A 12,146-nucleotide genomic window follows, 5' to 3' on the forward strand; every position below is an offset into this window, starting at 1 on the left:
GGGCAAATTTATATTCTGGTGCTGAGACTTCTTCACTGTGTGTTGTGCAGTTACTGAGATGGGCTATTGTAAAGTGAACTTACAGGGTAAATTTTTAGTAGTTGATAGCGATGTTCTCAAGCATGTGCTCCTCTTGCAAGAACTTAATTATGTTTATCTTTAGTTACTCTTGCGTAGAATAGCACTGTGTGATAGAAATAAAATTTGAGCCACATATGTTATTTAAACATTTCTAGTAGCCTCATTTAAAAGAGTTAAAAAGGGCTAGATATAATTTTAATGTATTTTATTTAATCTGACATATCCAGGATATTATCATTCTAACATTTAAACAATATGACAAGATTGAGATATTTTACTTTTTTTAAAAACTTTTTCAAGTTTTTGGAACTATGTGTTCACTTTATATTTATTAAATAAATTTTGTAATTTTTTTTTTTTAAATTGAGGTATAGTCAGTTTACAATGTTATGTGATCTCTGGTGTACAGCACAATTCTTCAGTCATACATGAATATATATATATATATATATATTCATTTTCTTATTCTTTTTTACCATGAGCTACTATAAGTTATTGAGTATATTTCCCTGTGCTATACAGTATAAACTTATTTATCTATTTTACTTTTTTAAACCAATTCCTTGAAACCTAGTAGGTCTTTTACATCTTGATTGGATCACTAAATTTTCATCAAAAATATTTGATCTTAGTTGAGACTTCAAACAATTTATCGTTGAAAATGTAGATTCACATGACTAAGTTGTTCCAAAGAAACTTATACTTTTCAATATCTGAATTAAGTGCCAAAAATTTTTCTTTTACTATTTTTGTTTATAATGATAAAACTTGTTCATGCTTTTTTTGAATTTGAAGCAAAAGTTTAAAAGTTTCAAATCTGTGCTAATTAAGCAAATTCACTAATTCTTGTGTCAACTTAGTGTTATTAACATCATTTCCTAAGGATATTGCATAAGTTGAACAACAAGTTTAAACTCGATCAAAACAACAAAGTGTTCAACTATTTCTGATTATTTTTGCAGCCAATTTTTACAACACTCTGTATTGTAAATAAAATATTCTGTACATTGATTAATGTTAGGGAAAAGTGTAAAATCTTTATTATCAAATCATATTATTGTAGGTTCGTCACCAGTTGTGGGTTCTGGCCAGCAGAAGTCCCACCGAGATGGAATAAATTACTCAAGACTCTGTGGAAAAGTGAAGAGAGGGAGTTGGGAGCCTCAAGCCTCTCAAATCTCCCACATTTATTGAGTACAGTCAAAGGAGGAATGCAGGAATTTAGGGAAGGACAGGGTGGGATCACAATGAGTACAAAGGCTTTGTTTATTGTTGGTGTTGGGCTCAAGGTCAGAAGACCCTTTTTGGTGAATCACGTTCGTGGGTTTTGAGCCTTTCAGCTTATCAGGGCAGAACATTTGAGAATCAGCTGCTTAAAAACTTGGACTCAGGTGGCTGTGCCTGTCTTATGTTGCCCCCCTCAGGAGATCTTTCCAGTCATTGGCTACCCAGCTTTCTCACTTCTGAGTCTGCAGCTTTTTATCATTCCATCCCAAGGCTGTTTTGGGGATAGAAGACTAACAGCAGGCACACCCAGCGTTTATAGCCAGGGACCTGGGTCATTGCTAAAACCTAAAAGCAGTTACTAAGCACATCTTCTTTAAGGAGATAAGGGGCTGGGATCTGTTACAATTTGTTAACCCAATCACGGGCTCCCACAATTATGAAAACTTTCAATTTCAACATAAATGTCTGTACCTGTGTAACTAGGTCTTAGGTACAATTTCTCTTTCTTTGGTAATTCAGGCCATGCTTGTTTACCTGTACTGAGATACCAGTGAGAAAACATAAGCAGCGCCAGTTTTGTCTTTGATTATTGAATATTGAAAAAAAAAAAACTTTCTTGATCAGCCTTAATAATACAGTAAATCTTTGTGAAATTCTTCCTCTACTCAACCATTGAGCAAAGAACACAAGATTCTTAAATGTATTGTTTTCTATTTTTTCAGTAGTTTTTTAAGCTGGCTAGGATTCTTATTATTTTCAGGTACATACTTATCAGTTTTAACAACTTAATACATGCTACTTTTCATAGCTTTAGAATGCTGAGTACAAACATTTTTCATTCTTTTCTTTTGAGGGGGAGATAATTAGGTTTGTTTGTATGTCTGCTTGTTTTTTATGATGGCACTGGGGACTGAACCCAGGACCTTGTGCATGCTAGGCACACGCTCTATCGCTGAGCTATACTAGCCCCTTCAAAAATCTACTCTATGTATATCATACAGTGGAGCAGAGCAATAAGAGGAATATCAGTTTCTTCTTTTAAAAGTCCAATAAGTGTAGGTTTTTAACCTAACATGCCTGGAGCTCTCTATTGAGACGGAAACTAATATTTTAATATATAGCTGAAATTCTTTGGCCATTTAAAAGGTGAAAAATAATCCATGCTACAATTTTGATTTTTTTAAGGTACATATTTGATATTTCTTCTTAAGTTTGGAAGTTCTTTCAAACAAAATGTGTCTAAAGTTGTACTTTGGTAGTGTCTCGTATCACATGACTTATCTAAAGCTAAAAGAAAAGTAATTTCTCATATTTTGAATCTACTGATTTTTGATACTGTTAGACAGGTCTTCCATATGACGGACAGTTGTTTGGTGGCTTAATTGAAGGCCTTCTACTTTTTCTATAATATCTGTTTTAGTATTCCTCATAATTTTCTAATAAAATATCTATAAGTGAAATAATTTATTTACCATCTCTCTACTTAAATATGGTTTCTTCCCTATTTCCTTCCCTCCTTCCATCCTTCCTTTCTTTCTTTCATCTCTCTCTCCCTCCCTCCCTTTCTTTTTGCAAGAATCCATGCCATTCTATAGCTCATGAGAGTAATAAGCTCAGATCCTTTAAAAATCTTTTAAAAATGTTTGTTGGACATTTAATTCTGATCTCAGGTGAATAATTTTGTTGCTTTTCTTTTGACTTAGGAAACTTCTTATGAAAATGTACTATGCATTTCCTGAAAATGTCTCTTAATATTGTCTACATGTTGTTTAAAATATTTTTATGTAAGTAATAGTTTTTAAATTTTGCTCTACCAGAGCTAATTGTGATTATTATTCATGTTAAAGTTGGTGTATTGTTTTCTTCTAGTCTCACTTCACTGTGCCGGTGGCAGCGCTAGCTTCACTGCATCTCCACTTGATTCTGCTTGGGTAGGATGCCTGTGTTTTAATTTTGAAATTTTGTTATACCCTATCCCCTTTTGCCCAGAACAAAAAGTTAAAGAAAACAACTTAATTCAAAATATGTTAAAATTAAAAATTTCCATAAAAATTAAAATAAAAATTATCTCTGGTTATCAGTTATAATTTACATAGGGATCACTGTAACTTGTGTACTTTGCAAAAAATTCAATAAATGATTTACTCTATTATTACATTGATGTGTAGAGAAAATTCATTTTAGTTGAATAGTTAGTTGATGCTGACTAGATAAAAACAATAGATGTTTCTTTTGTAGATAGATATTTTACATTGCCTCAGCTTTTAAATTTAGAAAAAATTAATTATAATTAAATAAAAATTCAATTCCTCAGTAATGGTAGTCCCATTTCAAGTGTTCACTAGTCACATGCAGCCAATAGTTAATGTATTGGAAATTAAACTTTGAGAGTTGGTTATATACTTGGTTAAAATATTTTGATGACTTGAGACCAAAGATTATAGCCCTTTTAGCATTTTTTCTTTTTTTTTTTTTGATAATGTTAATGTCACAGGAGCAGTACAAAGAGGGCTTATGTATGACTCAAGAAACCTGGAATGAGCTGCTGAAAGCTACAGGGACACCTTGTTTTAGTTTTGCACTTTTCTTTATCGTGCTTTGCAGATATTGCATTTTTTTAAACAAATTAAAGGTTTGTGGCAACTATGTTAAGTAAGTCTGTTGGTGCCATTTTTCCAACAGCATTTGCTCACTTCATGTCTTTGTGTTACATTTTAGTAATTCTTGCAATATTTCAAAAATTTTCATTATATTATACTTGTGGTAATCTGTGATCAGTAATCCTTGATGTTACTATGGCAATTGTTTTGGGGTGCCAAAAACCACACCCATTTAAGATGGCAAAAAATCGGTAAAGGCTGTGTGTTCTGGCTGCTCCACCAAATGTTCGTACCCCCATCTCTCTCCCTCTCTTCAGGCCTGCCTATTCCTTAATACAGAACAATATTTTAATCAGGGTAATTAATAACCCTACAGTGGTCCCAGTGTTCAAATGAAAGTAAGAGTTGCATGTCTTTCACTTTAAATCAAAAGCTAGAGACAATTAAGTGCAGTGAGGAAGACACGCTAAAGCTGAGTTAGGCTGAAAACTAGGCCTCTTGTGCAAATGAGTCAAATTGTGAGCAAAGGAAAGTTCTTGAAGGAAATTAACAGTGCTACCCTGTGAATACACAAATAATAAGAAAGTGAAACAGGCTAATTGCTGATACAGAGAAAGCTTTATTTTTCTAGATAAAAGATCTAAACAGCCACAGCATTCCCTTAATCCAAAACCTAATCTAGAGCAAGGCCCTAATTCTCTTTAATTCCCTGAAGGCTGAGAGAGGTGAGGAAGCTGCAGAAGAGAAGGCTGAAGCTAGCAGAGGTTGGCTGATGAGGTTTAAGGAAAGACACAATCTCCATAACACAAAAGTACAAGGGGAAACAATAAAGGCTGATGGAGAAAGTGCAGCAAGTCAGCCTCAAGATCTCAATAAGAGAATTCATTTCGGTGTCTACACTAAACGATAGATTTTCAGTGTTGATGAAACAGCCTTATATTGGAAGATGCCATCTAGGACTTTCATTCGGGTCTAAGATTGCTGGTGACTTTAAGTTGAAACCAGTACTTATTTACCATTCTGAAAACCATCAGGACCTGAAGAATTATGTTCAGTCTGCTCTCCTGTGCTCTATGAATGGAACAACAAAGCCTAGATGAGAGCACATCTATTGACAACATGGTTTATTGAATATTTTAAGCTCACAGTTGAGACTTCAGGAAAAAAAAAAAAGATTACTTTTAAAACATTTTTGCTCATTGGCAATGCAACTGATCACCCAAGAGCTCTGATGGAGATTGGTGTTATGTGCCTGCTAACAAAACATATGTTCTGCAGTCCATGGAAAGACTGATTACAACTCTCAAGTCTTATTATTTAAGATATATTTTGCAAGGCTACAGCTGCCATAGGTAGAGATTCCTCTGATGAATCTGTGCCAAGAAAAGTGAAAACCTCCTGGAAAGGGTTCCCCATTCTAGATGCCATTAAGAACATTTGTGACTTGTGGGAAGAGGTCAAAGAATCAACATTAACAAGAGTTTGAAAGACATTGATTCCAATCCTCCTGGATGACTTTTTGAGGAGTTTAAACCTCCAGTGGAGGAATGAACTACAGATGTGGTGGAAATAGCAAGAGAATGAGAATCAGAAGTGGAGCAAGATGTGACTGAATTAGCTGCAATCTCAGGATAAAATGTGAATGGGTGAAGAGTTGCTCCTTATGGATGAACAAAGAAAGTGATTCTTGAGATGAAACCTACTCCTGGTGAAGATGTTATGAAGATTGTTGAAATGACCAAAAATGATTTAGAATATGACATAAACTTGACAAAATGGCAGTAGGGTTTGAGGGAATTGAGTCCAGATTTGAAAAGTTTTACTGTGGATAGAGTGCTATGAAACAGCATTACACATTAGAGGGAAATCACTTGTAAAAGCAAGAGCCAATTGATGCAGCAAACTTCAATGTTTAATTTTTAGAAATTACCACAGCCACCTCAGCTTCCAGCAACCACCGCCCTGGTCAGTCAGCCGCCACCAAGATGGAGGCAAGACCCTCCACCAGCAGAAAGATTGCAGCTCACTGTCAGCTCAGTGGATGATTAGCATTTTTTAACAATAAAGTATTTTTTGATTAAGGTATGTATTTTTTTAGACATAATGCTATTGTGCACTTAACAGGCTATTGTATATTGTAACTATAACTTTATATGTACTAGGAAACCCCAAAATTCCTGTGACTTGCTTTGTTGTGACATTGGCTTCATAGCGGTAGTCTGGAATTGAGCCTGCAGTGTTTCCAAGGTATGCCTGTACTTGCATTGTGTTTGTGGCATGCCTCATAGTCATGCAAAATTAAAAAAAAAAATTCAAACATTGTTTATGGAAAAAGGCTATTTAGTAATCAAACATTTGGACACATGTATTATATTTGAAGTCATGGCTCATCCCCCATTATTCTCCAAGTATTCTGCAGGAGTACGTGGGGAGTGGGGGCATGTCTATATTCTAAACCTGCTTTCATCATTTCAGTGAAAGACCAAATGACAACAAAAGAGGGGAGTAATTTTGTTTAAGCGCTCTCTCACAAGTTACAATTTAAGAACATCTCATCTATAGAGATCTATAGAGGTCTCATCAGGCTTACAACAGATCTTTAAATTAGGAAATTTAACTTCAGTTGACATGGACTGTGGAAAGAGGTTAATGGAGTTCAAGTATTTAATATTCTGAGTTTGGGTAAGTATGAAAATGTTTTGTTATGCATACCTCAACTGCTTTGTGGTTTTTAAAGCTAGAAGTCTCTCAACTAGTTATAGCACCAGCCTTTCTCTCTCTCTCTCTTTCTTTTCTGCTTTTTATTTGTCTTCTTTTCTTTCTTTCGCTGTTGTCCTTTCAGCAAGTCAAGCAGTAAGTTCTCCATGTTTCTGATTTTCCCAAAATAAATGTAAATACTTATTCCATTCTCAGTCATGATCTGTGAATAGAGGGGGATGTCTAAAGACCTGTTTTAAAAATCATAGGTGCAAGTCTATGAATAAAAAAAGGAATTGAAACTTGTCAACTAGAGAATTTCTCTACTAGACTGTTTCCAAATGCATTCTGTAGGAGTAGTCACTAGAGATGGTCCTTGAAGAAAGGTTTCTGTGATTAAGTTTGAGGAAACACTGTGTACCATAATAGTGGCCCATTGATGAGTCATAATGCACAATAGTATGTTAAAGATTCTGAGACATCTTACAAGAAAGAAACTTGTAAAAGCTTGTTTATCTTTTGTTTCTGAAACTTCTAGGACAGTGGAATTCTTTTTTTATTTGTCATATCTGTTGTATGAGGAATGCTGCCCTCTAGAGGCATATATATATATTTTTTTTTTGGTTGGGGGGAGAAAACTTTCTTATATATTATCTGTCTAACATGAGAAAAAGGACAAATCTCATAGACTAAATTCCAGAAATTTAATGTAATTGTATATTTTTCATTTTTTAAAGTTTTCTTTTAAAAAATCTGAGACAAGAAAAATACATAAAGCAACGGTGAGAAGAGAAAGCAGTAAGACCTACTGGTACCATCTAAGTAAGAGCTGGTTAACATTTTCAAATCAGGAGTTCTTAGAAAAAATAAAAAGAACTCTATCTCTAATGTCCAAATGTCTTTAGTTGGTTCTCCCAATTTTCAAGAAATACATTATTTTTCTACACATATTTTACTTTTCTGCAAGTTTACTTAAATGATTTTTATAAAGCTAATACTACACAGATGCCAAAATTGGAGAGACGGTACTCACACAAACTTCACACATTACTTTTATTTTACAAACACTTACATAGAGCTTACATACTACAGTGTGATAATGGCACAGAACAGAGGTAGAAATTAACAAAACAGAACAGTGTCTAGGAAAGGATCCATATAAAATGGAGTTATGCATGCAACACAGTTGGTAATTGAAATAATGAGGAATGGCAGATTATGCAATATATTTTGGGATAAATGATTAGGAATAGCCCATAAAAATGAAAATATTAATTTAAAACAAGTACGATTTCTAAAATAAAGGAATTACAAGACAAAAGAGAGCAAGAAGATGAGCACAGGACTGTAAAGAAATGGAAATGTTGTAAGCATAAAAATATGCTCAGTTGCAGTCACCAGAGACACTGCAAATTAACCCAACCAGATACCAGAATCCTATCAAATTAGCAAAAAAAAAAAAATTAAATTGATAATCAATGCTCAGAAAGTTGAAAAGAAACAGGTAATTTAATCTCTGCTGGAGGGACTACTGGTACAGCTTTACAGGAGGACAATCTATTAGTATAAAAATAAACATATACTACAGCCTGGTGATTCCATTTCTCAGTGTCTACCCTAGAGAAATAGTTTTTTTCTTTTACTAATTGCTCTGCAGCAATTTGTAAGAGAAAAATGGAAAAATCTAAATATATATCACCAAGAAATATATATATAGTCTTGGATATATATCCCTCCACTGTGGAATATTTTGCAATGATTCAAAGGAATATACATGTATAATATATATAGGGAAATACAAGGAAACACAATCAAGACATTAAGTGGGGAAAAATAAGTTCAAGAAAATACATTCTTCCTATTATTCATGTAAAAGTGGAAAAGAAAATGATTCCTACATATTCCACATAGACCCATCTATACACACACACATACAGAGATACAGACAGACGTACATAAATGTGTTGGAAAAGCACTGGTAGGAAAACTGACAAGCAATCATTACCTGCAGGAAAGAATCTGTGACAGGTAGAAGGAAGTCAAGGAAAATATCAATATATTCATTTATTATTTTTTCTGCAACATTTAATTAGAAATATTTGCAAATACATAGAAAGGTTAGAAGAAATGTAAGTGAACATCCATAAACCCACCTAGATTCTACAGTAGTCTACTATATTTATTTTATATCTATTCACCATCTGTTTTTAATGCATTTCATGTTGCAGATGTCCATACACTTTACCCCTAAACACTCCATGCATATTAACTAAAATTGAGAAAGCAAATTATATTCAGTGAAATACACAAACCTCCAGTGTACCATTACTTGAGTTCAACCTATATGATCCAAGCCATTATCAAGATAGAGAACATTAACATCACCCTATAAATCTCTCTCATGTCCCTACGCTGTCAATCCCCACACCCACCATCCTACAGGCAGACATAATTTTGAACTTTTTTCAAGCACAGATAAGTATTGCTTATTTTATAATTTCATAAAAATGAAACTATAGTAATGTTCTCATAAATAAAATAGTGAAATGCTAGTTTACATATTGTTTATGGCCACTTTCAAGCTACTAATAGCAGTGTCGAGGAGCTGCAACAGTCTATGGCTAGCAAAGCCTAAAATACAATCTGGCCCTTTAAAGAAAAAGTTTGCAGCCTCCTGTTCAAAAGCATTTATATAGGCTTTTTCATTGCAAACTGACACCTGAAACTATCTTATGCAACTTTTCCCTTATAGAGGAAACTAAGACCAAGAGATTTTAAATGACTTAGCTTAGGTGGAAATGTAGAACTCAAATTTAGGTCTGTATTCTGAGTCCTAGTCTGATCATCTTCTCAATATACCAGTAAATTTCTACAACTTATCAAGTAAAAATATATATGCCCACAGGCTCACTTTGACTCTCATGCCCTAACTGTAAACTTCAAAATGAGTTAGAAGTTTAGCGGAACAGAATCATGGTGAGCTAAGGGAAATTTCACCTTTATGAACAAGTTTTTCCACAAAGAAGACTTTCATAGTGTGGAGCTAAACCAATGAATCCACAGTAGTCTCAACTTACAAACAGGTGGATCACAGGTGGCAACTGATTAAGTGACAATTTCTTCATCAAAAAAATAGCAAGTGCTTATTATTTGCTGGGTGCTGTAGGGATATAAAGTCCTGCTGTGAGAACATCCAGTGAGTAGGAGCAGTGCATAGAAAAAACTATCATCCAGTGTACATAGTTTTAGGTGTTAGAGGTGATAAGTGTGGTATTTTCATCTGGGCATGCCAGAGAAGGCTTATGATGGAGCTGGAACTGAAGAGTTTATGACGTAGAGGATGAAGGGTGTGGGAGAGGGAATGAACAGGGCACCCCAGACCAGCGGGCCTCAGATACACCTATCTGGCTGTGACAGGAGGTATACCAGGAATATGGTGTAAAATGGCAGGTTATGAGGTTGGAAACAGTTCTAAGCCAAAATGTAATGCACCCAGAATGCCAGGCTATCTGGAATTTACGTAAACATTCTGAAAGCAGCGGGAATACAAATAGTTTTGGGGTACAGGGAAGTAGCATGAGCAAAACTGCAGCCTTAGAAATAATCTGAGAAATACTGGTTTAGGTCTGTCAGCCGCGGGAGGCTGGAGAGGGATGCGAGGAGGTGAGCTGCCCAAGTGGAAAAATGCACAAGGAGCTGACATGATGCGTGAGGAGCTGACATGGAGCAAAACAGCAGTTTATCGCAGTACAAGCAGGTGAAGCGCTTCCTCGTGCGTATGCGCTTGTCTTTTTATTATGCCCGCGCATGCGTATTGTTCATAATACTTTCTCATGCTATTGGCACATGCATACATTTACTTCCCACCTCACACACATGCAAGTTATTGTGAACTTTGACCTTGGTCCCATGGCCTACTCACTTAAGACTGTCGACAAGGTCATGACAATTCCAAATGATACTTGGATCTTTCTAGAGGTGCACCAGTATTTAAGAGCCCACGGTCTCCAGTCAAAAAACACTGCACTGTTTATAAACAGCAGATAATAGCTGAAAGCCAAGGGTCTATTTAAACTTGGAACAATTTTGAAAGAAAGTTACAAAAGATCTTCATCTGGTGCTTAAGTTGTAGAATCAGAGAATTCACATGAAAAGGCACTGCCAGGTCCTGATAAAGAGGGGCAGAACTGGTAGGAATGTTAAGGGCTATGCAATTTGCAACAGGTGGTTAACATTGCAGAGCTAGGAAAGACAAGCCCCCGAGGCTCCCTGTGAATGTGCAACTTCACAAGGCATTGGAGGAAGGGGTCAGATGGAAGAGTGGTGAGCAGGTCAGAGACAATTCATTCCTGAACTGACGGTGGTAGGGTGTGCCTCATAGAGATATTCAGGAAATGTTATGGAAAATAAAACTGGCATGATCTGGCCAGGTTCAAAGCCCAGATGACAGCAGTGATAGTCACAGTCTTCAAAAACTACAAATACAGGAGAAACTCAGAACTTCAGTGAAGGAAGGGAAAAGAGCCCCGCTTAATCAGTTAATCATGTAAGATACTTGAGTTATCTAAGCCTCACTCTCAGGTTTATGGGATATGCAAGAAGCAACTGCAATCTGAGGTGATAACCAAGAAGTAAAATTTGTCAATAATTTTTGCAATTGTTTTAAGATGAAGATGAAGAAAAAACAAGGCCCAAAATAGCACCTGGGAAATACATATTCAGGAAACAAGAGAACCAGGAAAGGAATGGCTAGAGAAGTGTGGAGTGGGGGTAAAGGCCGCTTTTTATGGGCCAGATACTGCTAGCCGGTCAGAAACCACCCAAAGAAAAGTACCTCATTCTGTACACAAGGGCCAATTCCTTACCCTGGTATTAGCAAAATACTAAGAGGAAATCATAAATAAGAGCCAGCTCCACAAATGTCTCAACAACAAAATTTAAACAGATATGGGGAGGTTGTTAGGTTAGAGAATTCTTTTCAAACATATTATTAGCTAAGAGCACCCTGTTGGGAGAGGATGAGACTGTTAAATTAACCTCCATTGAGTCTGAGGGTAGGTAAATTAAAAAATAATCAGAAGCTTGTATGAAGTTCTCATAAGAGCTATATAAGCAGCTGAATAGGGCAATAAAGCAGGACACAGGAGAGCTGGGAAACAGCTCCGGTTCTGTTATCCTAATCAGGTGCACCACCCAGGCATGTTAAGCTCAGCTGAGTCTCTCATGAGAAAGTAAAGGGGAGGCTTCTTCTGAACACTGAGCTATGAAAACCCATTCGTGCTGTACTCAAAAGAAAAAAAGAAAGGAAAATGCCCAAACACTGGGTGAACCTTTATGCTATTAAATGCCAATACCATCAAAGACATTAAAAATAATGTTGTAGAAGACTAATTACAGCTAATTAGACTGGGGACATTTCATAATACTGCTCACTTATCCAACCAATTTTTATTAAGTCCCTACTAAGTGCCAGGCCCCAGACTACGTGTTAGGAAGTTGTGAATAAGAAGTTTGTGTCTAGTAAACAGGCAAAAATAATAC

General features: G+C 35.7%; 1 protein-coding gene across 20 annotated transcripts in view; it reads left to right on the forward strand.

Annotated features, from left to right (window-relative positions):
* Positions 1–12,146, forward strand: part of LOC141575634 (junction-mediating and -regulatory protein-like) — a 189,197-nt gene that overhangs the window by 34,451 nt on the left and 142,600 nt on the right. For 5 of the 20 annotated variants that reach the window (XR_012503323.1, XR_012503320.1, XR_012503322.1 and 2 more), the window contains one exon: positions 1,145–3,465. The exons of 2 other annotated variants lie outside the window; for them this stretch is intronic. Coding sequence is in view for 5 of the 18 variants with exons in the window: in XM_074355319.1 (XP_074211420.1) it covers positions 1,145–1,412 (268 nt within the window). In the remaining 13 variants the exon portion in view is untranslated. 13 more of the 20 variants (XR_012503324.1, XR_012503325.1, XM_074355321.1 and 10 more) reach the window with 11 other exon arrangements.

The sequence above is a fragment of the Camelus bactrianus genome, chromosome 30 (assembly GCF_048773025.1).
Source record: "Camelus bactrianus isolate YW-2024 breed Bactrian camel chromosome 30, ASM4877302v1, whole genome shotgun sequence".
Classification (NCBI taxonomy): Eukaryota; Metazoa; Chordata; class Mammalia; order Artiodactyla; family Camelidae; genus Camelus; species Camelus bactrianus.